The 26,820-nt window shown below is 40.1% G+C and overlaps 1 protein-coding gene across 1 annotated transcript in view; it reads right to left on the minus strand.

Annotated features, from left to right (window-relative positions):
• Positions 1 to 24,220, minus strand: part of LOC140232573 (uncharacterized) — a 77,111-nt gene extending 52,891 nt beyond the window's left edge. The window contains exon 1 of the mRNA XM_072312667.1: positions 23,593 to 24,220. Coding sequence (XP_072168768.1) covers positions 23,593 to 24,027 — 435 coding nt within the window. The 5' untranslated portion in view covers positions 24,028 to 24,220. The remainder of the gene's footprint in view (positions 1 to 23,592) is intronic.
• Positions 24,221 to 26,820: the final 2,600 nt, after the last annotated feature.

The following is a 26,820-nucleotide window of genomic DNA, read 5'->3' on the forward strand; positions in this document are numbered from 1 at the left end:
GTCAGTATCATTTGTCTGCCGTAAGTATTTTGACTTATAACTAAAGCTTAGTTGATGCTGCCTCTCTGGTAAGGGGGGGGGGGGGAATGTATTAGGTGCCAGTATAGATATCCTCCTGCTGTGCAATTCTCGGCACATCCTAAATACACAATTATACGAGTACTCCAGTTACTGGTTATGAGAATTCGAAGCAAATCGCGTTAAAGAATGAAATCTTGGAACGCTGTGCACCTCTACTACACTGTCGATGGCGCCTCACCACCCCCACGCCTCAAGTCGTGCGGGAAAGCGACACCCCTCGAATGTCAGCCATCCACAAACACGCTTTATTTCTTGTCCCTTTCTTTCCATTTCTGCGCGTCGATGAAAAGGTTTAAAAAAAGGTGGAAAGTTTACTCCATGCATAGGATAGGCAGAGAGTTTATAATAATTGAGATGTCTAGATTGATATGTAGAATTATGTGAAGTGCATTTTTTTTTTTCGAACCACATGAGCAGTCTTTGGAATAAGGATACAGCTGTACATCAAACCGCCGTGCACCCAGGGAGGGGGGGGGGGGGGGGGAGGTTGCACTAGTTTCACCAAACAAAACGTATAACTTCAAACACCAGTACTTAAGTTTTTTTGTTTTTTTTTTTTTTTTTTTTAATTTGGGGCCTAGATTCAATTTCTATGAATAAGTTGAGTTTCCAAAGATCGACATCAAATACACGTACATTTTGCAGGTGTCTCATCGGCTACGGTATGTCTAAGGCGGGGGTTGTGGACAAAGGAGTAAAATGTGATCACCAAAAATATTTATGATCCCCTCCGGCTTCCTCCTCCTCTTCCATTCTTAAAGTAATTATTTAGTTTGAAATCAGATACATCAGCACCGTGAGATGTCGATAAACACCCGTGATCAGACTGGTATTCTCAAAAAATGTTTTCCATCACACCGTCATGAGTCACTACGCGAACAATAGCGTGCTCCCATGTTACTGACGATATGCCCAGCGGGGAAGGGAGGGGGATGGGGTTAGATCGACGCTAATGGGTGCAGACTAAAGGGAAGTTTCCCCAAATAATACATGTGTGTGATTTGAGTGAATGCAGCAATATTAGTAGAACACATCAGTGAAATTTAAGGAAAATCGGACCATCCTTCAAAGGTTATGATTTCAACAAAAGTTTTGGTGCCGCCATCGCTGGATTAGAACAGTTCGTGTAGTCAATCCAGAACAATTACATAAAGAAAATATCAAGAGAATTCCACAATTCTTTTTTTTTTTCAACGAAAAGCACACACTCCTTTGACTCGTTCCTGACGTTGTGTTAAGGGAAGTATTATCCCTTCTGCTTTTCTGAAAGAATCCAGGCAATCATTCTTATTCATTAAGCTAAATGTTAAAAATTCATAACTTTTGAATAAAAGTCTAGTGTGTCCGATTTTCCTCATACTTTCACTGATGTATTCTACTAATCACATTATACTAACTTTTATTTACTGTTGGGGATGTAACAAACTATTCGCTAAACACATAAATCGAAAGTACACATCTGTTAAAAAACAAAAACAAAAAACAAAAAGGTCGATTTTCCCCTGTATCTTGTATTCTGATTTCATCACTATATCCGCGTTTGCATAGTGTGTGAAAAACAAACAAACAAACGAACAAACGACCAGAACCACATATTATTCTCAAACTTCCGGTACTCGTAAGGAAGAAATATTTCCCTCCATGAAATAAAATGATCTCAGAGTAAAGGTCCGACGTGTTGTATCCGTTAGCAATCTTCAAAAAGTTATTATTTTGATAGCTTTCCAACATTGTGATTATCCGGTACTCATTTTTTCTTTTTTTCCAGTCTGTCTCGAACTATGAAATAACCGTATTCATTCACACTCATCTAATCGGATTAAAAGAAAAAAAAAACTATCAACGGAACTAGATTGGACTTGTAATGATGAGTAAGTGATAAATATGTTATCATAAAGAAATACACACTCAAACAAAGCAAACCGTTTTTGTTCGGAGTTGAATGCAATTCATATCACGTTTCCTGCCTTGACAAACACTGCGTCACTGTCCGTGTTTGGATGGCCTCACTCCCGGACTTACAGATCAGAAATTCAAAGAAAATTAATGAAAAGCTAATAGATTTAATACCTGCTTTAGATGCCGCAAGAGGTGGTTTTTCCTAGTATTCCCTTCCGGAAGGTAGACTGAACTATAGTCCAGAACAAGAACTGACAAAATGGCGCTAGTCGGTTGTTTTACCCATAGTAATTTGCTCATAACATAAATGCAATGGTTCCATACACATTGGTGGACTCATCACGTAGATATAGGTCATGGATGAAAAAAAGGTTGCACCAACAAGGGAACTATCCTATCCAAATAAAATCTATCAAATATTTAGAAGGAATTATGTCTCTCTCTCTCTCTTTGCTATATCTCTTCATTTGCAAACGTAAGTCTTGATGTCTCGGATCTCTATCGTCTCTGACAGAAGTTGACGAAAAAATCGACACAAACTCTTGAGATGCATGACAGCCACAAAATCGTTCCCAGCATTATTTCACGCAAGCTGTGTGATTGTCTGACTTTTTCCCCCCTGACATGTTATACTCCATGTGTTTAAGTTTGTCAAGAAAAAGTATTGCTAGACCCCCCCCCAAAAAAAAAAAGTAAGAAAAAAGAAATCCCCACAAAACCAATCAAATAAGAAGGAGTGGGGTGACTCAACAGCAATCCATGGAATGTTAATGAGTATGGATTGAAAATGGTTGAACGACATGTGTTCTCAAGATGGCGTGGTGGTAGCCCGTCTCGTGTCTCTACGCATAATTGTATTCTATCTCGATCGTTCACCTCACATTTTGTACAAGGAAAGAGAACTGAGCTAAGACCCAAGAAACGATTTTGACTCGAGAAGTATCTTGACACTCGAGTACTTTATTTTCATGCATAAAACCACTTCTTTCTTCGAACCGTCAAAACATATGTGGACCTTCTACGTAAAGTTGATGATGGATATGAGTATTCAATGCAATCGTGACAAGAGTCACGTGTTGGCTACGCGCGTGGGCAGTACGCGCATGCGTGAAAGAAAATACATCACTCTCAATCTCATAGCTTATCCCTACGTCGATTATTTAGCTACTGCTCATGTCATTACATTGCTCCTATACAGTGCATCTTCCATCCAATGCAGGTGATTTGAAAGCATGCAGGTGCAGCGCTGTGCCCTCCACCAAAGCGCTGTACGCGAAGTCTACAGCTTCATCAAGCAAGTTAAGAATAAACGCTGTCGAAAGCGCCTGACATGCGGTGAATTAAATCACATGTAAACTACAAGCTGTGAAACCTTGAAACTCTATTATCATCTACTGGTCCCACATACGTATAAGTACCAAGGTGATCCACTTAACATCACGGTCTTGCTTCAGTTGTCTTTCCATATAGCAACGTCCGGTGATGGCGGACGAACATTGTCCCTTGACAATTGTATTCGATGTCAACGAGGACGTCGAACGGTGGTTCCACGTACTTTCTCGTCAAGCCAAATGAGTAACAGCGGGTTTGTGCTTCCCTTCACCCAGAAAACACACATGTGATACTAGTAGCACGAAGAAATGCATGTCCACACACCGATTTACAGAACTTCGTATTTGTCCATGGAGAAAAGATTTTAGATTTTAGATACGCACAAAACTTGATGCTGAGATGCATATCTTGGATGAAATGATGAAACATTAGTGCAACACGACAGCAGTTTTTGAACAAAGTGACAAGACTGGACATTCAACAATATCAACGGACAGCTTGGAACTTAGAAGACAAATCATGACGTGTTACGTTTCATAATGATCGTAATTGCCACACCATCACATGTTTACTTCAAATGTGATTTGCCCAACCAGTGTAACTTCTCTTTTACAATCTTCAAATGAAATTAGCTTCATCTCGAAGAGGGTGTGTACGTATTAACACATTTGCCCTTTTCTTTTACATCAGACCGATTTATTTGAAAATTTCAACTAATTTCCTCACTTCATTTCACGGAATGTTATGTTTCTCCTTGAATGTAGAAATTGTTTCTCTCCCCAACCTCTTTTCTATCTCTCTCTGAATGAATTCGTTTAGATCATCTCTCGTTGTCTCCTTCTTTTTCAACGCGGATTCTTGAGGGGGCAGAATAAATCCAGCAGAGGGATAGGAAGGCACGCCCTTGCCCGGCTGACAAGGCGGATTACCTTGGGATGCTCCGCTCAACTCCGAGTCAGCAGCACTGAATGTTATTATCTGGGACCATTGTGCAATACATTTGCTCCGGAAAATTATCCCAGTATGTCTTGAAGATAACTCCGAGCCTATCACATCATCACTTCGAACTTCCAAATTAATATTTTATTTTACTTTTTTCCTTATATCTTCTTTAAGGTATAAAAAAAAATCCCCTTCTTATATATATATATTTTTTTTTTAGAAAGACAAGCTTCATAAATAGTTATTTAGGCTAGAATTTCCGCATCCGAACACACTGAACCAACTACTAGTACAAGACATCAATAACCTAAATGACACCCTAGTATGATGATTATGAATGCAATATACCATAACATTTATGTCTATACATAATACAGTTATACGCGTATATGAAATATATGAGGTGAAACGAAAAAGCGTACTGTACATCAATCAAGAATACAGTTCAATATACCCATATCTGGTCTTCAAACACCAATTTTATGTAATATCAAGGAGGGGTATCAACCTCCTTGGTAATAGATATTATCCTTCTTGTTGTGCTCCCTTACGAACTTTGCAATGTTATGCTTGGTTACATGTTTATTAACTCTCTGCGTGCCATAATATTTTTTGTCCATTTTGTGCGTGAAATTTTGTGCACTTTTTGACTCCCTGGCGCAGAAAGAGTTAAACGAACGCAAGGCATTTCTCTCCTCTGGTCGCGATTTCGCCAAAGCTTTTTGCCATCCACATTCCGGAAGCGCTTCATTTCCCCGCCATGTTTTCTTTGCTTATCCTTACACATGTTTCAATCGAAGGAGTGGGGAAGAGACACGGAGAAAAGAAGGAGAGAAATGGAGAGAGAGTGAGAGAGAGTGAGAGAGATGGATTGATTTCTTTTTGCTTGGGATAACTGTGGCATTAAAATACCAGTGCATAAAAAGTTCGTAAAGTCACTGGGCGTTTCCATTACATCAAGGGTGCCTGAGACGCAGACATCATAATATAGCCTGCAATGCCGTGACAGCGTTTATGAAATTCTAGACAGAGTTGAAGTTGATTCTTTCCCCCCTCGCTCACACAATGATGATGCGAGCAGACGGGCTGCTAGGCTTATGCCAGTTGAACTTCAAATAAAAAGGGGATATTTTCAGAAGATAGACTGGGATCGGATGTAGTCCAGGAGAGTTTGTGATGTGCTATCCTCCTGTCGAAACATCTCTTGATGTTATAGACCCCATAACAGTATGGTGGATCACAATCCGAATATCTGAGAAAAGAGTGATCAACATCTTAAAGCTTTATTTACACATTGTCCTCTCATTTCAAGACTAGAGCCTGAAACTTTTTCTAAACCTCCTTCCATACCCTCGATGATTAAAGGTTTGCAGAATGAGGCTGCTGTCTCTTGTAGAGCGCCTACCGGTTTTTCATTTTCACATTATTTTGTCTTTAATTTTCTTGTGTCAAATTGGTCGTTTAAAATTAAACTGGGTCATTCTAATGGTAAGAAACCAATTTTGCTACACTTGACTGCAATGTAAAAAGGGTTCTCTTGGAAAGCTTGCAGGAGTCTTGCAACAGGCGAGAGGGAGGAGCATCGCATTGTGCACAACAGTATTACCTGCCAAATGGAAGACTGTGAAACATCGAGGAAGGGAACACAGGTGCGCGGGGTTAAGTTTTTCGATATGAAGTGGGTGAGGTCGATAGATAGCTCACAGGACCAACGGAAGAGAGATTGAGATCGAGGTAAGGTGTACACTGGTGGGTTAAGTTTTTAGATATGGAGTGGGTGGGGTTGATACAGAACTCACACGACCAACGAAAGAGAGATTGAGATCGAGGGAAGGTGTACACTGGTGGGTTAAGTTTTTAGATATGAAATGGGTGAGGTCGATAGAGAACTCACGGGGCCAGGCAACGGTATAATATATAGAGATATTGAGATCGAGAGAGCATGCAACGCGTCTCCATAAAACACGTCGTTCGCACGCTAGCATTTTTTTTCCTTGATTGATCATGTTTATGCTTGACAGTGACCCTTCAGGAACCCTGGGTTGGGTTGAGAGTAGGCTACATCACCGATTTCTGCAATATCCTTAGGATAGCACTCAGCAACTGCAGTACTTGCGTTCAGGAGGTCCCGCTCTTTTGGCTCGCATCCATGTTTATGATCAGAAAATAAGAACGAAAACCTTACAACTTACAACTTGGCTTACTTGTTGAAGATCACCTCGTTGTTGACGTAATTTCTGAGAAACATGAGAGGGTTCCGAAAATATACATAAATTTCTGACTGCAAGTCAATGGGTTTGTCAAGTTCGATATGGGGGTAGGAGAGAAAGGAAAACCTCCGTGACAACCGATCCGTTCTGGTCTCCTATCTTCACACTCAGGCCCAGTAAACGTTCTTCACTTTCAAAAACCTGCCATTTCCATGGCTACCATAACACTGAGGTCTCCAGACTTTCTACTGGAGTGTTGATCTTTCTGTTCATATCTCTGAGAGTTCAGTATTTCTGAGTTAATCTATGATAATATTGATATGATGAAGGATTTGCACGGGATGGTGAGTAAGGAGTGGCGTGTATAATGACTGCCAGAGCATCGGAAAATTGAAAGGGTAAGCCTGGAATTGAGACCAGGAAGATTGCCCGGCTGTTTTTTAATGGCACATTGAGTGAAAGTTACGCGTGCCTGGACTGCAACAACACGATTGGAGACAGATAATCGCGGGAGGCTACGGGGCTGCGCCTCCGTGGGGCGTATCGCTTTGACTCGGAGGCACTGGAAAGCTGCATGCAGTGACAGGCAACTTCTATTAAAGGCAGAAGTCAACAGTTCAAAATACATCTTTGGAAGGAACATTACACATAAGACACTCATACTATCAGTAATTCCTCAGAACCAAAACACGCATAGATTGCAACCAAATATAATACAAGTATTACCATCATTCTGAGATTCTGAGAGTGCGCTTCTGTCTTTATCTGTAATTGTCTGAAATGCATCTTTTCTCATAATGATTATCAGAGTTCGCCTATCAACATGAGGAAAGATTTCATAATAAACCTGAAAATAACTCACATTTGATGCACATTCAATAAACATATAATCTTCGCTCCTACACCTGCAATGTTGCTTTAGATGACATAGGCCTACGTTGAAAATGACATGCTACAGTTGAAGCAATCCACACGAGTGTTAAGTATAGTAACGCTTTAAATTGTAACATTTTTTTTTTTTTTATTTGGGAATATGCAATATTTCGGAGGCAACAAGAAATCAACATATCCTGACCTATTATATAGCTGTGAATTCTGCTTAGACATTGGTTGATTCTTGTATGATAAGTTTGAAGACATTTTGAATGATATCTACAATCATTATTTAAGTGCAGATACCGCCATGAATATCAAAGTGTACCCATGTAATTGGCAAAAGAGGAATTATTTGCAAGGGTGTGGACTGGAGGGTCAACATGGGGGCAAAGGGGTGGGGCAGTGATCTTACATTCTGTGAATTGATTATACTTCTGGTGACGCCTCACCTATATTCCTGTCAAACGCAAATTCGTCTCGTTGTATCGGGGAGGTGAAAGAGAGGTTCAACCTCCCCGGTTATATGAAGGGGCAAATGAGAATGTTACTTGAACATAAACAACAACAACAACAACAACAAAATCCATCACCGTAACTCAATAGAGAGAAAAACGTACGCGCCTCCATTGACAAGATGCAGCGGGCATGCTCTGCAGGCCATGATGTTTATTAAATTGAGGTGCAACTGATTGTGACAAAATTAACTTTTAACCAGTTGATACCCCAACCAGATGAATCTTTTAGCGATCATTCATTCATTGTTTGCTTGTGTTCTCATTATAATGTTACGTCAAGACTCAGGATATATCTGACAGCGTTACCATGCGCCAAACAGGAAAAATTGTTCCACCTGAGAAAATCTTGAGATCAGAGGCGCCCGCGTTCACTGGGCCACGAACCAAAAGGTAATGTTCCGGTATATACTCAGATTCTGAATGAATGCGGTTAAAAACAAATAAAACAAAGACAAAACAAACAAAAACACACCGAAGTGGCTCATGGGTTGTGCGGCATCTTTATGACATCACAAGAACTAACAAACGAACGGTGCAACACCTGTTTGCGAATGAATGCGACTGTATGCATGCCTAATGGAGCTAATCGAATGAGGGGAAAAAAGTGTCATGGCAACAAATAAATATACGAAGGTTTGCGACATGCGCGATTAGGGCCGAAAAGCAGCAAGGCAAATGAACAAAATATTTCCTAAAGTACAAGGCTGACACCGCAAGCCCAAAACAGAGCTGGACTTTCCTGCCTTCCAGAGGACATGGAGGAAGTCGCCAGTAATGGCAAAGGGGCTATACGGAAGCAAAATGTTGCTTCATCACTGAAAATATGCCTCAATCATTTCAAGCTAGAGGCAGTTTTAACATTTACAGAGTATATCGTGTTGTATAAAGGTTTTTTTTTTTTTAAAGAAACACTTTCCTTGATTCTGTCTCTATAACAGCATTAGTAAATCTTAGTCCTGTTTTATCTTGCGGACCAGGAAACTTTAGGGAAGTCTCATTTTCTTTGGTCTGGAATTATAATTGATTGCACATCAAATTTGTTACATTTTCCGGAATTGAGAGGGAAAGCTGTCATATCCAATATGATCAAAAACAAACAAACAACAACAAAACAATCATTCAATGAAGACCATCATGTATTGTCATTGAGAATTCCAGTACAATACTGTGTTGTGGGGTCTGTTTGTTGTTATTGTTGAAATTTCAAAATGTCATATCTTCGTTATTTTTCATCCGATTTTTGTCATTTCTGTATCGTTCTGTAGGGAATATTTTTCTCTTTCTTTTGAAGTTTATTTATTTTGGGGTGGATTTCTTCTTTAAGATCACGTTTTCACTTGACATGAGATATAGGCCTAAATCATTTTAGGTGATTATCCAGAAAATGCAACCCGGCTTAAAAGATCTTCAAAAAGTCAGATCGAGGATGAAGAATGCAAACATGATTTATCGTCTGACAGTTCACGAACTTTGACTGATGGAAAGACTTTAACAGAGCCGGAGAATTCGATGTCTTTCCAACAATAGATAGAACTGATGAGTATGATGAACACCTTTGTTTGAGTCAAATCATTGAAAGAACGGTTTCTTTCTTTTTAAGGGTGTACGTTTTGTTTGTTGTTGGGGTGTGGGTGTCCTCACTACCCACACGTGACTCCTACAGTCCTTTGTGCATTTTTCATTACTTACGTCACTATAGTTGATAAAAAACATCAATCCGATAACGAATTATTTAAAAACAAAAATCAATGTGTGGAGATTCAAGAAATTATTAGACGTGTTATGAAAACACACTGCATGCAGTTCCGCGGACAAAAACAGTATATTCTCACTCGTGTCTTGCCACTTTCACTAAGGGATATAGAGAAAACCATGACATTTACAGAGGGAAAGGGCTAGGACTAAGCAAGTAAAATATCCAAAATATCAAAGTCATTGTGACATTCGCGTATGAAAATAGCGCTTTGGGCAGAGAAGCAGAATTCGTGTAAGAACGACACAAAAAAAAAAATACATTATTAACCCATAATTCCTTTTTGAAACTGAAGTAAATGCTTATATTGGTCATTGGAATCATGAGAAGCTGCTTAAGGGATGGATAAAGTTTTGAATGAGACCTGGCTTCAGGTTTCTAACGTGTTTTCGATGGGATAATGAGAAACATCTTATGGAATATTAAAGAGCATGTAATTCCAAGAGGAATTCAATGTTTATTTGATGAAAATTGGTTGTGAAATGGCTAAGATGTCCAAAATAAAGTGATCCTAATAAAGGATCGAGGGACCCACTTTTTATTTGGATTGCTTTGTTTTATTTTGTTTTTGATCTATCAGCCATTTCAAAACTGATTTTCATCAAATAAACTATGAATTCCTCTTGGAATGGTATGCTCTGTTACAATTACATAAATGTTTTTTAGTATCTCGCAAAAAAAAAAAAGTTAAGAGCTCAATCGTCATCTCCACATTCCCTTTATTCTCGCAATGTGTCAGAGCTGTTGGGGAAAGTCTCAATTCTCCATTTCAAGCCGTCAGTTAATAGAAAATTCTGGAGGTGTCTAAATGAGTAATGCAACCTTTAATGTTTTACAAAGAGCCATCCGACGAAAACTATACCGGAAGTTGGTTCCACATCAACGCTCGGAGCGGTGTCTGGTCCACTGGCATACGACGGGCGCACCCCGGCAGTGGGTGGCGCTCCTAGCGACGCCTGGATGCAGACGTTTTTGCTCTTTCCTGTCGAACAAGTACTCCGTCGTGGTTGACTAGCAATTCTTGTGTCTGTTTGTTTATTTGTTTGCTTGCTTGCTTATTTGCTTGCTTTTCGAGCGGTTGCTTGCGACTTTATGAAAGAAACAACCTTGTTATACTACCGCGATCTCTCTCACCCGACAAGTCGCATCAAACAGTGGGTGGCCTTGTTGCTAAGTATATGCTTGGCAGAGGCTAGCCCGACCAGACGCTGGTACGCTATGCGAAAACAGCGTCTGACGAGCGCGGCATGCAGCCTCAAAGTGAGGAACCTCAACACAACTACAAAACTTAGGAAAATGTATACTTTTCTCCTTTAAACAGAATACTTTACTCACGTTAAATGCATGTTTCTATTACAGAAGAATAGTTCGCCACACTGGGTCCATGGAGACCACTTGCGATAAGTCCGTGGAACAAATAAATGACACTTTCTGGCGCAATTCCTGACCGTCGGTACGTCGCGACGTACCATGTACATACAGCGACTGGGCTGTGTATAGTTAGGCCTGGCGTGAAAGATTGTGTACCGTGTGGACATGCTGGATATGATGATCAATTTCGGTAAGTTTCATTGCGTATATTTGAATACTGATAGCATCAGATGTAGAGTAAATATTGAAAAGTATACTCGTTGAGTTTGAGGTGACAAAAATGATGTTAAGTATCAAAATTCAAAGCTATCGTAATACGATTACGTCGCTCTCCTAGTGGTTGGTGGTCGCGCGCGTACAGCCCTGTCGCGACGTACCATGTACAGCGACTGGGCTGTGTATAGTTAGGCAGAGGCCAAAGTTGTTTCAGTATGAGGTCAAGTTGAATCCAAACTACCACTCCAGGCAGGTCTGTTTGGCCAAAAATAGGTTTGAAATATAGAAATGGAGTGATCCTTGAGTATGTTATGTGATCATGAGTTGTTTTGCCAACTCTTGTCCTGTTTCAGACACATGGATATTTCAGCCGGACGGTTTGCTTGCATCAGTGCCCTTTACGAAATATTTTTGTGATATCCAGCAAAAGTGCTTTGATGCTGCTGTTTCTGTGAGACTTCCTTGAAACATCGTTTCTAATTAGCATTTCTCGATTTATACCCAAACCAAGATTCGCCTAACGACGGAAACAAAATGAATGTAATCAAGGTAAACCGCAATAGACAAAGTGAGATAAATACCTCTGATGAACTTATTCAAGGGGAATTAACTGCTGGATATTATATAGGAGGGAATGAGCTAGCGACTTTAATAGATGAATTCGGGATGTGTACATAAGCCCTGACATCAGCCTGGCTAATAACGACGTAACAAACCCGTCTAACCACATCAGCCCTTGTAAGAGCAAACACTGAATATACTTAAAGGAGACGTAAGATATCAGATCATCTACATCTAGATGACAAGGTTGTAATATTAATGTATGCAATATTAATCATCTATATAGCACGGACAAGACCACGTTTATCGTGTTTAGACGCTATTCTATCACTAACATCAGAGCGTCCAATGTTGCGAGAATATGTAATCAATACATGCATGCCCTAATTCCTAATTCCTGTCTTAAGTCCTAAGACAGGGCAGACATATCACTTGCTAATACGTCTTGATGATGACATGAATTACTGCATTTAGTGCAGGAACTGCGTTATTAATAGAAATAATATAGTTGTAAGTGGTAATAAAAATGATAACACGATATTAGAAGCACAGAAGAGCAGAAGAGAACGAAAAGAAATGTCCGAACTTTTGCATGTTTCTCTTGCATCAAAACGATGACGTTCTAGGCACCCTATTACGGCATTAGACGGTGTAATCAAGCTGAGACTAACGCGTCCTTTACTGTTTACATTCGATGATGTATTTAAGCAAAGATGAAAGGTGAATACACAAATAGCCGAATAGCTGTCACACAATGCCTCCCCTAAATTGGAGTCTCAATTGAATTAAGAAAAAACGGCAACGTGCGTGGATCAATGACAAACATATATATATTTTTTTTTGTCCCGAAGAGCTTCAAGTTTGTTTGTTTCATAAAACGTGATGTTATTATGTGAAGCCTTTTGAACAAGCACTAGAGTCGAAGACTTTTGAAGAAGAGCTCGAGTCGCGTATATACTACAGTTATTATGCAGGAGGAAAACATGCGGCGATTCACACCATGCATGATTTTCGTAGAAGTCGGTGTAAAACTCGAGTAGTTTCGCGTGTTCTTCAAAAGAACGAAGCAGCTCAAGTGCTCTAAATAAGAACCGGTCTATCGATGATGCTTTGAGACTGGTGGTTCCTTGAGACTGGTGGTTCCTTGATAGGTTTTCCAAAGGAGATGCCTCCTTGGGTTATCCGGTAGTATAACCAGGAAGGTGAGTCACCTCCTTGTATTTAACCATAAGGATAGAAGATTGCAGCTCTAATAAAACAAAAGGAGGACTTCGCGAAAACTCTTTCAATCCTTACCCCCATTTCAGACTTTAGAGTTGTGGATTGATACGGATATTCGGATACGGATAAAGGATTTTTTTTTAAAACCACAGACAAAATGGTAAAACCATACAGTCTTTCTGTAAGGACCTCTGAGCAGAGTTTGAGCAGAACCCCCCCCCCCTTACAAATTTCAGGAGTGGAGTGAATTAAGCTGGTCTACCCTATTAGACGCTGAATCTATCTGTGTTTCATATGGTTTTGTTTTATTTTTAACACGTGTATCTATTACATGGATGATCATTTACGTGTGTGAGACCTCTATAGCGTCACGTGCTTCACCATCCAGACTCAAGAGTTCTGCCTTAGTCCCTTCCACGGAAATTCAAGTCAGATTCTTGTGACGAGAGCGACCTTCGACCAAAGAGGTGACTGCATGCAGTGGACAATATGCACCCCATTTGCTTCCTGCACTGCACGGCTGTGACAGTCAGTCACGGCTGAACGCAATTTTAGATCCGTTACAAGTCAGACTCCGTCGGAACAGCTCAGGCAGCTGCACTTTTCTTTTAAAAGACTCCCGGCTGGTCTTTAATATGTGACCGTTTGTGTAAAAAAAAAAAAAAAAAAAAAAAAAAAAAAAAAAAAAAAAAAGTAAGAAGGAAAACCGGGACTTCTGAGGACAAAAGCGAAACAACGACAGAAATAGCAGCAGCAGCAGCAGCAACAACAACAATAACAACAAGAAGAGCGCAAGCGAATATGAGTAGTTCTACGCAGAAAGGAGTCATCACGCGCCCTGTCATAACTCCTTGGTAACGTTTAGCGATATGAAGAGTTTAATCGCAAAACGAGTTAACTGCATTCTCGTAAATTTGAGATATTTGCGATTAAAGCTGCTAAAAAAAATGTAGAAAATAATATGAACATACGAGATTTCTTTTTAATCATTACTTAAAGAACATTTTCCGCTATGCTGAAAGTGAAGTATCACTGGGAATGTTTTTGTTTGCTCGATCTGATGATCGCTTTACCTTAAAAATGCTTTTTAAAATGGCGCTTAACCAATTTTGTGTTCAAACTTTTCATATGCTGATGGGTCAATGACGTTAAACCACTAGTTGCGGGTTGTTAATTGGGTTGATATGGGCGTGGCGGTGACCGCTGCATGAGCACTAATTAGAGACAAATTCACTGAGAATATGACCTCTCTATATTATCCATTCCCTCCAGTCCTTACGAATAGCTCTAATGAAAACCATATTTTGACAAGAAGACTTTACGTGATGTGATGTGACAGCACATAATACTATCATACCCTCTCTCGGGAGATCGCTTTGACCGTGGAGCTACAGATTAAAGGACAAGTACACCTTTATATACATGTGTATTGAGTGAATGAGCAATATTAGTAGAACACATCATTGAAAGTTGAATCGGACAATCCGTTCAAAAGTTATGAATTTGTTAAGTATTTGCACAGTCACTGCTGGATGAGAAGACTACTACAGTGTAGGATGTCACATGCATAGAACGATATAGATATCTAAGGAAAATATAAAGAGAATTTCACACAATTTCATTTTTTGAAAAGAGTGCATATTTCCTCGACTTGTCACTGACGTATGTTAAGGGTAATATCATTGCCCCGTCTTTTGAAAGAAACAAGTCAAGTGTTCTTTATTATTCGAGAAAAGTGAAAATATGTATATATTTTCTTTATAACGTTCTACACATGTGACGTCACAAGCTGTAGCAGTCTTCTCATCCAGCAGTGACTGAGCAGAAACTTATCATAACTTTTGAACGGATTGTCCGATTTTTCTCAACCTCTTACTGATGCGTTCTATTGATATTTCAGCATTCACTCAATCCACATGTCTATGAATGTGGATTTGTCCTTTAACACTATGCTGTACGTAGCTCCATGCCTTGACGTTCGTCGTCAGTCACAAAGGCCCTTGACTATAGAGGACGAGTACAATCAATCTCAGTTGGAGTCATGGCATCATGAGTCAACTTTGTCACAGAGAGTCAATAAAGTCAGATCCAAACAGCATGGTATCACGTCATAAGCTATCGATACTTTTTTTATCAACACGAAAAGTAACCGAAGCACACTAATTTCCAGAAAGCTAAAACACATGGTACACTGGCATGACGTCATCAAGGAAAATCTCTATCAGTGGGAAACGTAAGTTGCTGCAACAATGAAATGAAAAAGTGGTGAATAAAATACCGAAATCCGATAAAAGTACGGAGGGCAGGACAATATGGAGTTCATTTTTCACCTAAACAATGTCATCCTATATGTTACGTGAGTGTGACGTCACATTTTTTTTCCGACCACGTGTTCTGTTTATAACAGGAAAGTACAATTTCAATCACAGCAAAAGTTTTGATATAATTCATATGTAGAACAGTAAGTTCCTTTACATTTTCAAAAGGTCCCAGTTCAAAAGAGCTACGAACATTTTGTTTGACTGAATTTTGTTGTTTAAGAAAAGCTGTTTATTTTCTTCTATCATTGCATACATTTCGACTTAGAATTTCCTTTCACAGTACAAAAGAAAGGAAAATAAATGAAATCAAGCATATAATAATTATATAATACGGCTATGGACAAACGAGTCAGCGATGTCATGCGCATCACTAGACTACCATACGTGATGTTGGTGCTGCTATACTTCTGTCTGTTTGTTGTTGTTTTGGGGTTTTTTTTGAGAAAGAGAGGGGGGATTTGAAGTGCGGAATAAGTCAATCTCATTTTCTTGTCTTTTTTGTTTTGTTAATGTAAGAGCATCAGGGTCGTCTTCTTCTTTTGTTTTGCTTTGTTTGCTCTTTGGTCGCTTCGATCTATTCTTCTTGTTATTGCCTCCTCCTGCTAATTGAATCCTTCGCTGCGTGCCATGGGGCGGGCTTCCGGCGCATCATCCCATCACCTTCCCAAAGAGAAAAACACATAATGAGAGCTAGACATCGAGAACGCGAAATGGGAACATGGGGCATTATTGTGACGATCCGATACATAATTCCCAATTATTGAAGAGAAAGTAGAGAGGGATGGAGCGAGATTTGTTCAGCGGGTGCAAAGGAAGGTCACTTCTCGTGGGCTAATCAGACGTGCAACGCAGGGTGCCCATTATTAGGTTTAGTCCATCGCTAGGTTCAAAGATCATAATTGACCACCTCCGTGTTTAAATGGTCAAGTTAGAAAAAGAAAGACCCCACCCCCCCCCCCCCCCACCCGCCCTCTCCAAGAATGATTCAGAAGACGTATATATGCTCTGAATAGGGTAGCTTAATCTTGGGTACGGAATGAGGGTAAGCATATTTATGGGAAGCCCTATCGGTCATGATTCTGACGTGGTTAGGGATACTAAAGGAAATAATGATCTATTGTGACAGAATCACCGAGCTTCATTTGATCTTTCCCTATGTACCCCGCCTTAATAAGAAAACATTTAACTTCATTCATCCAAGTCATGATTATGCCTTCTTACGCGGATGCACGGCCATCATAGAAATTCCTAATGTTAGTCCTCTTTCATCTTCAAATTTTGAGATAAGATTAAGTTTGTAACTTTAGTTTGTGCTTGTGAAACAGCTTTGCAATCGAACATTATAGTCGGCCAGAACGTTGTCAGATCGGATGTGTATATAAATACCATTTACCTCACGAGCAAGAATCATGGACAGATAGACCTATATCCACCATAACTTTGAAGGACAGTTAGTCCAAATAACTAAGACAGAGTGAGAGCTAGGTATACAAGAAAACAAGAAACAGTGATAAGAAACAAGCTTCCCTGACGTCATGAGATTGTACTGTGATGCCACGCTTTGTCTGTAGAAACAACTTCACCAGTCAACACAGGGGTTCTTCTTGGGTGAACATCATCAGACAGAAAGTGCACGACAGGATGAAAAATGTAAGAAGGGAAGGATTTGGGGAAAAAGGCTAAATTTAGCTCTAGACAGATCCTAAGGTGAATGAGCCCCCTTTATTTTTGGAAGTGTTTTGGTTATTTTGCGGTACACTGCGTTTTCACCTTTACTTTCCTGCTCGTAGATAGCCTGTTGAGTTATCGTATATTCATACGATGTGCAGATAATACAACCGACGAACATGTGTTCATAACAGACTGTTCAGCCACAAAGTACCGTAATACATGTATAATCGTATGGCAGCATCTGTCTTCAGTCCTCTTCACCGTCATAGTTCATGAGAAGCTCATATTTAATGTGCATGAATCTCTCCCTTGCGCAGTACGAGCTTGAAGCGCGGGCTTTGCGCATCGTGTTTTTGCAAGTTGCGTTGGATTTTTGGTAGTTCGCGAAAAGTCCCGCCGTACTTGTACGACGTGAAAATTCGATGTCGAATATCAAAACGATGTTCAGAATATTGTTCCGATATTATGATGTTATTGATATAAACATGACGCTTCAATAGAAGGCAATTCTACATTTCAGAGACATAAAACATCCCATATCCATACGTCTCATATCCATGCGTCGTATATCCCTACGATAACTCTAGTCTGAAAGTGGGTTAGAAACCAGACCGGCGATAATGGTAAAATATTCTTTGTTGGTGCGCACAGACCCTTGATAATAATCCTCGAGATGTGATGCGGTGTGACGGGTAGAGTGAGGGTATAGGGAGAAGCTGGAGTGTGGGAGAAAATGTCTTCAAGTATATAACTCACTACACATGACTTCTTATATGATGAGCCACGTCACTAGAAGCTGGCTGGACCTCTACTTCTAGGAGTTAAGGGCGTCAAGCTGACCATTACCTTAATAACAGGACGCACCTGAACACGGGGGACTGTTTACGCCCTCTCGACTGTCCACAGCAAAGACCTTGACTTGGGATAGACAACTTTTACGGGGAAATTAGCTGTCGGTGAAGGAAGCGCGAGTTATTTACTTCTTCAGAATCTGTAGGCCTACGTATATCAGTAAATTTTCGAGTGGAGAGGAGATGTGAGTTAAACCAGGGAGGTGTTACAGAGATGGAGTGGCAACTCTTCGTAATTCATGCAAACACATGTTTAGGTTCAAGGCGTTACAATGGGATGTCTAGCATTCCATTACGCTTTGAAGTCATGCTCGGCACCGCTCTAGTTGCAAGACGAAGTTCGGAGACGAAGAACGCATTTCACCTTTCGTTGAATTACAAGCTTTATTTCACCGCAAAACTTTAAATGAAATACTCGAATTGATTTAGAATAGTTTAGGAAAGAATTCAATATCATTAACATGTATTTCTAATTTCTTCGTAATTCGCAAATCGAAAGGGAATGAAAATTAGGCCGTCTTAAAAACCTAATTTTTTCTATAATGCGCACATTTCCGCATGTTAATTTTCTATCTGTTAATAAGGGAATATTTTGATCTTTCAAATAAAGTACTCCGTTAAAGCGTGTTCCAGCGTGTTTTTAAACTATTTGCTGTTAAAATTGTGAGTTTTACACTGCATTTTGATTTGCTGCTCCAATTCAAGGTACACAAATTCATTGTTGCCATCACATTGAAAGAGAGAGCGAATTGCAGTAGGAGCAAATATTTCTAGATGTGAGAGCGCTAGTCCCGATTATTGATACTCACTTTTGTCAAAGCACATGTGTAACACCTGTAGTTGAACGCATAACTTCTCGGCGGTGCCGAGCATGACTTCAAAGGAGAGCTTTAGTTGCCTCTCCTTCTCTAGCACCTCCCTGGTTAAACTATAGAAGTTGGTTTCTGCGATCCCTCGCCGCCAAACAACAATGCAACGTTTTTAAAGATCCGATATCCTCCACTTATCTAGACTTTTTTTTCACGTGAATTTGGATATCTCATATTTTTCAACCAACCGCTAATAATTCCCTAGGTTACTAATACTATATAATAAAACTGTTTTCAGCTGGTAGTTTTTATTCTGAATGAACAAATTACGTTCTTAGGAATGAATAAATCCACACATGGTTGTTATGACTCTTGTATTTGAGTGTTAGTTTTCAACGTATCAATTGAAGTAGAGCACTTTACGGAAGGGATACCTATGCGGATTATGCCAAACTTAGTGAATTAGCCACACACACACACACACACACACACAAATGAAATCAAACAAACACTAAAGATGAAATTGAGCATAATAAACAAAGTCCACACTCTATAGCGGAGAGGACTTTTAAAGGGATGGTAATATAGATGAGGATTCAGCTTTTAACTTTTTGCGAGATACTTACAAGTCACTTTATGAAGTATTAAAAAGCATACAATTCTGAGAGGAATTCAAAATTTATTGACATGAATTAATGGCTGAGAGATCTAAAAACAGAGTAAGATAAAGCAATCCTTATAAAGGGTCGGTCCCACCTTTTATTAGGATCACTCTGTTTTGGATATTTCAGCCATTGCAAAACTAATTTTTCATCAAATAAACATTGGATTCCTCTTAGAATATATGCTCTTTCACATTTCATAAGAGATTTCTCAATATCTAAAAACAAAACAAAACATGAAGTCCAATCTCAACCGAAACTGTACTATCCCTTTAAACCGAGACTGCTCCAGTTAGGAGACGGGAGTCGGAGCCGAACATGTCTCGCTGAGGAGTTCACAGCGTGTGTGCGCTCCTTTCCTCCACAGTGATACAGATTCCGCTGGCAGCAAAACGCTGAATTGTTAGATTGAACAACACATGCGTTATATTCTGAGATATATACCCACCATAATTTTGGATTCACAAAAATGCACACGTTTAGACACACACGCACACAGCACAAACGACCTACACTTCACAGTCATGTATATAGATCAAGATGTCATCAACTTGGACTCCGATATTGCCATGAGCGCTTCCAGGATTTCGCAAGTTTGCATAAAAATATATGAGGAAAAATAACGTGAAGATTTGGCGGGTATCCATTTGCCAATTGGCGTGCATGTCGTCTGATTCGTCACCATCCCTAGAGATTTAACAATAATATATTTATATATATATATATATATATATATATATATATATATATATATATATATATATATATATATATACAGTAGGCACTAAGCGATGGATCATTTGGGTCGGACCTCGCTGTGTATGAAATTAAAGGCGCACATGACTTCAAGAAACTAGCCACAGTTGCCAACTCGGCTGCAATACTTATGTAGCTCTATGATCAAATCCTATTTTATCACATACGCGCACTCAGCTTTCGGATTATCATAGGGGATTGCTACAGCTCTGTGCATTTCAACAGCGGTGAGCTGTCTGTAAGTGACTGACGCACCGAGCGCATTGATTGAGCGAGCGAGACGAAACTCGCATAGATGTCCCCCTGGTGGTGGATCCATAATTCAATTGCCTAAATGCGACTTCATCAGAGCATCATAATCGGATAGCCGTCAGCACCCGGGTGGGATGAGAGTGTGATCCCTCGACGATCCAGCAAAGCGTTCATGACTTACATTTCGTGCAAAATTAGTCACAGCAAGATCATGTTGCTGTCTCGGAGCGTATACCTCTTATGATAAACTTGCAAAACAACACTGTCACCTCGTCAACTACCGTGTTGTATACATGCAAGCATACAGGAAAAAATTGTTTCTATTTCATATCCTGAAAAGGCCTGGATCTCGCACATTAATCCATCAATCTACCGAATGCATCTCTAGCATGACCAATAAAGTGAATACAAAAAGAACGGACTCCTACGCCCCCACCCCCCCCCCAAAAAAAAAACACACACATTTTGTAGCTTACGGGTTCCTTAGATGTCACGGTTAGACTGAATTTCATCACTATTCAACCAAGCAGCGCTTTGTAAGATTAAGGAACACGGATTGAATTGTTTTCATAGGGTTGATTATATCCATTCAATGTCATTTCTAGTATTTCTTTTGAGACTAGCAAAAATATGTCATCGAAATATGACAGATTTGTCGTCAACTATTCAGAACTAAGCAACCAAATACAAGCAATTTACCGAAGTCTTCATGTGAACCTCATTGCTACAACATAGAGCTGTTTAAACCTTGGATGAATGATAATGTTTTGATTATTTCTGTTGTCATGAAAGTGATAACCATGGATATAGACCAGTAAATTACCATTGGGTCCTAGACAGAAGCCCTCTGACCTAGGATTTGAAATTGACCCCTTCAAGTACCCATCCCTTCAATTCTCTGCGTAATTCATGTTTTTATCTTCAGATGGAAATTGACCAAGCTTTTGATTCAGATAATATGCGCCACTCCAAATTGCAATGCTTCTCCATGTACGCATTGCCATGATCAAAAGGAATGTATTCCTTTTCACAAGAGTGGTTTGAACTACAAGGCATGCATACATTTTGTGATATGGGTAATACTGTAGTTCTCCGAATCTATTACTTTTTTTTCTTGGTAAAGCTTGTATAGAACCTGTTCCAGAGTAGGAAATAAAAACGTATATTATCATATTTACGTCGAGACAGCTGTTTTCAAGATAATACGGATCTCCCCACACACATAATGAACATACAGCAAACTGGAAAATCTCATTTGGTTAACCCTTACAGCACCACTGTTCCAAAACCACATTGTAATTGCGTTATGATAGCATTGCATGTGGTCTCGTCTGTGGGTGAAGTGATAGCTGACGAGCCTGCAAGAATCGGCGAAGACGTTCACAAGATATTGATTGTGACAAGAGTCACAGGTTGACACACCGCTTAGACGCCCTCCTGGTAACAACAACAGCAACAACACTCCATTCACGTCCGCATCACGACCTGCCACTCCTCTCGTCTTGTGAAGAAGGAAAAAAAATGGAAGTGAGAAGGGAAAACCTCGCATCTCATCACGGTATCGTCTGCCTCCCTAACACAGGCGCGATATCTCCGCCTCGGCTTTAGTGAAAGACATAAGGGCATAAATCCACATCGTGATGACGCGAAATGATAACACGAAAACGATAGCATGACCTGTACCTCCTTGAAACAGCTATAGCTAGCTTCTTGCATGCCGCCACGAGCCACATCGTACAGGCGATCCGATATCCTATTCCTATCATAGGTGGATAGTGATTGATGCACGTCTTCAATGGAAGCCACACCAAGACGTGTTTCTTAAAGGAGTCAACCTCTATCGGTGATTTTTTTTTCCTGTGTGTTTCTTTTTATATTTCACGTAATAATTCTACAAAATAATGGTTATTAGCAGACATTTTGTATAAAACTTCATCATAACTCTTGGCGTAATAAAAGAGAGATGTCTCACATGATCGTTGTATCATGAAACGATTAGATGTCAAATAGGCCCTACCTTCTAACACAATCTTAGATAATTATGGACAAACACTTAACTTGTAGTTATGAGCTGATTTTCTCTCTTCTTTTATCTTTGGCTTTTTTTTTTGTTACACCATGCATTTTGCAATTATACGACACAAAGTGAAAGAGGGTTCCTCCTCCTTCTGTATGACAGTAGCCTTCTTTCCAGACGAGTGTTCTTTCTTAACGAAGCTGCAGAGTGGCTATACGCCACTTGCTGCAGCTGCATCACCAATGGAAAATGTATCACTGGCACAAGATACTATACCAGCTAGCGCGCACCATTTTGACAAGACTGAAAGACAGTATCACCTGTATTTCATTCATTATGTGATTTTTTTTTTAACGTAGCTACTGAGACATCTACAAGAGTACAGTACGATATGACGAGAGGTCAAATGTCATGAGATGACACTCTCCGTAATGTCAAGCCGTGTCTAGCAAACTTCCGTGGATTCAGGGTTTTTTATGCTTGCTCGTGTGTATGTGCGTGATTGTTAAGCTCACGTGTAATTCAAGGCTCCTAAACATGTTCAGAGGGGATGAGGTAAACCAACTCGAGGTGCAGCATTAACATGTGTAAGAATGTACACAGACAAGATTTCTTTATGTCACGAGCTTGAATGGATATAGGGATACATACAATACCAAGCCCACTCCAATCTCGAAACCATGTACACGACATAGGATGGTGGAGCTACAGAAATGCGCAGAAATAGTTCGATTTGTTTTCTCTTTTGAATTGAAAGAGGAAAGGAAGGCACTATTTCAAAAGAATAAACGAATAAAGAGTGATTACACATAAATATAATTATGTATTATTCAATATGGACTCGTTCTTAAGTTTTTGTCTTCTTTTGGACTGCATCGTTTCATTTAAGAATTTATCAAACTTTCTCAACACTGTCATCTCATTTCCGATTGCGCTTTACTGAAACCATTCAAAACCCTGCATAAGTGTAGGCCTACATGCGAGCAATTGCCACGCGATCACCAGGTAGCAAGCTACTTGTCTTTTTGTTATGCCATGGTCTGATCTCCACTCAAGTCACTGGAGATATCCGCATCAACTACTGAGTATACAGAATAGAAACTCTACGTCAGAGTGTGGTACCAGGGAGGTGAGACGCATCTTCCTGGTACAACACAGTGTGGTATAACAGAGTGTGGTACAACCAGGGAGGTGGTCTCTCTTCCACCCCCCCCCCCCCCCGGTACAACAGAGTGTGGTGCAACAGAGTGTGGTATACAACCATGGACCTACATACCTTCTTCCTGGGCGGGGCTTTTCTGGAAGACGGCCTCGACCTGCGTGCTGCCAGAGCGTCTCGGAGAAGATCACCCTCCATCCCCATCTCTTCCAGGGCTTCTTCCTCACTGAGGCGGAGGACAATCTCCTCCAGGCTCGGACTTTGTTCCTCCTCCCTTGTCTGATCGGTCCCGCTCCTGTCGTAGGAGCTACTGAAATTCCACAGCGAGGAATCCTCGGACCCCGCCGACTCCGTGGTACGACCCTGGGTAAATCCCCGAGTTCTGAAGGTGGTCACGTCCGGATCGACTTCGGCGATCGGCCGCCGAGGTCGCTCCGAAGTCGTCGTCGACGAGACAACATTGGCTGAGGTTAAAAGGGAGTTGAGCACGACGTAGGTTACCAAGACCGAGAGGTAACTGAAAACGCCGGCGGTGTGACCGCGTAGATTCATGATTCACGGGTGGTGTGTGCGCTAGATGAGTCTGACAAAGTTTCTGCAGCTCCAAATCCACGGAGTGTGGGGAATGATCTCAAAATGACCCAATATTTATAGGCGTGAAAGCGTCAACATCAATCCATGAATGAACGAGTATGAAGGGGAAAAAAAGTATGAGACAATAGAGCAAATGAGGCAGCGATGAAGATTCACGGCAGACCCAGCGCGTTTAGACAGGTATATTCCGTGCGTCAAACTGATGTAGATGAGGGTCCATCCTGGCAGTATAAAGAGTTACTGAGGTGAATCGACAAGTTACGATATGATGTCAATGCGGTCCTGTCGAACGACTCGGTCGCCGCCAGCGAGCTACCAACCAACGAACCAACCAACTTCGGTTTTTCTTTCTTTTCGATGTTTTTTTTTTTTTTTTTTCTTCTACGACTAGCCGGACTCTTCCATTGCGCCAGGCAGGGGTAGCAGTTTGCGGATTGTAGTCGTATAGAACCGCTTCTCGCCCACGGTCTGAATATCTTCGTGGGTCGCGCGATCAATACCAGTGTCTGTAATGGAGCGAAGCGTAGAGGTGGAAATCACTTCAGGGTCGTTAATTATTGCCAGCGTATAGATTCGTGAGCAATTAGTGATAGGGAAATCAATGTGCTTGGAACTCATTGAAAGATTTCTCGCACGATCTGAAATAGTTACACAGCAGGCAGCTTATATTCACTGCAAACAGAGAGAACATTGATTTGCTCCTATTATTAGGGAGCCTGAAATAGAAAGAAATTACATAAATTATATTATGACTAGTGAAAGTCTTAATTAACTAGATATGTTTCTACTTACTCTGCACCTATCAGAGGTTACATAGACTACTTCATAAGTATAAAATATAAACCGATCGCTAGTTTCGTCTTGATTTTTCGTCTTTCCTTGTTTCGTTTTATATTGTATTGTTTTTGCTTCTTCTTCTTCTTTTTTTTTTTTTTTTGGGGGGGGGGGGAGGGTGTCAGCTTTTTTTATATTACATGGAGTGATGCCCAAGCCACGCCAACCTTTCCTGAGTTTATCCTCACACTACACTTTTCTGTTACCTCACTTCTGACGTAGTGACCTTCTCAGAAATATATACAATAAACACATTGTCAGGGGTTGTTCCCGCTCCCTTCCATACAAAGTTCATTAAAATAAGGTGTAATCACTCACGCACATAAATGTAATCAAAGCCTTTGCTCTGTCAAAAGTTTCCAAAACTGCTCATTCTGAGGGGGGGGGGGGGGAGCTTTCCTCACACCCGTCCCGCACTATGAAATAGTCTCCCCCACCCCCTCTCCCTCTTTCTCTCTTTGTCACAAATATAATCTTTCCTTTTGTAACTTCTTCATATCTACCTGTTAATGTTTGTTTCCTATTAATATGCATTCTCCTCTTAAACTGCACCCCCCCCCCCTTCCGCGGCTCCAGTGGCGTGCGTCAGAAACCAAGTAAGCTCAGCTCCTCGCTGCAACCTTGTATATAGAAGGCTGAAGGTGTATCTAAAGCGCGTCCTCTTGTGTTAACTGTACAGACAATGTTATGTCGCTCTGTCCAATAAATAATAGCACCTTTGGCCGAGTTGGGTTGGTTTATAATCATTTTGTTGTTGTGTTGGTGGTTACCTCACTGATAATCTGAAGGTTTTATATTGAACGCACCCTCTTGCATTAGTATGGCACAATAGATTATGAACCAGCTACACCCATAATAAGTCTCACATTCAACACGGCCTTGCTGGAAAAAAACAGAACAAAACAAAAACCAGCTGTCCAGCTGAAAGCAGGCCTTTAATTCATGTATGAATAACAATAATCTCAAACTCAACCTGTAAATTAATTGGATCATTCCGAGCCTCATCATTGTGTGTGTGTGTGTGTGTGTGTGAAATATACTAAGATAATTTTTTTTTGAAACTGTTATATTTCCAAAGGAAATGGAATTAATAAAAACATCACTGAAAAAAAATAATAAATCTGGAAAAAATACCCATACAAGCCTCTTAAAACTTATCAAGGTGCAGTTGATGAAGGTGAATCCTTTTACAAAATATACCAATTTTAGATTTATGGGCACTACACTGGGGTTGTTTCGGCGACACGTGACACTTTGAAGTAAAACTGCAATCTTTCTGTATACATGGTATAAGGACTTCGGAGCGAAATTTGATCACCCTCTTGCAAATTTCAGGACTGAGCGGAATGATTGAAGTGGGTCTACTGAGGTGTAAAAACATAAAAGACACTGCATTATACGTATCCATAATATTAACAGGTGCGTCTATGGAGAATTATTCACAGGTGTAAGACCTTTAAATTGGAATTGTTTGCAATTTTTGTGTTCTCATTCTTCTTCTTTTTCTTCTTCTTCTTCTTTACATCTCTTTTTACAAACATCATGTACTGACATTTTCTTAAACACAGCAAAGCAGCACAGTAACTCACCCATTCAAAGTGTCTTGATTTTGATAATAATGACGTTTGGCACGTCATTATCAAGGGAAGCCATATCAACAGTTCGATTAGAAATTAAGCGAAGCGCCATTTTTAAACATTTGGAAATAATTCCATCATTATACATAGAGCAAAGTCAAACATTTCCAGTGATATCTCGTTTGTAACATATAATGGAATGTTCTATATGTTACGACTGAAAATTTCCCGTATTTTCCTTGTTTTTTTTTTTTTTAGCAGTTTTAACGTTTAATCGCAAATATCTCAACTTGATACAAATTGAGTAAATTTGTTTCGAGATCAAACTCTTAATACATAA

This window comes from Diadema setosum, chromosome 9, assembly GCF_964275005.1.
Source record: "Diadema setosum chromosome 9, eeDiaSeto1, whole genome shotgun sequence".
In the NCBI taxonomy this organism is placed as follows: domain Eukaryota; kingdom Metazoa; phylum Echinodermata; class Echinoidea; order Diadematoida; family Diadematidae; genus Diadema; species Diadema setosum.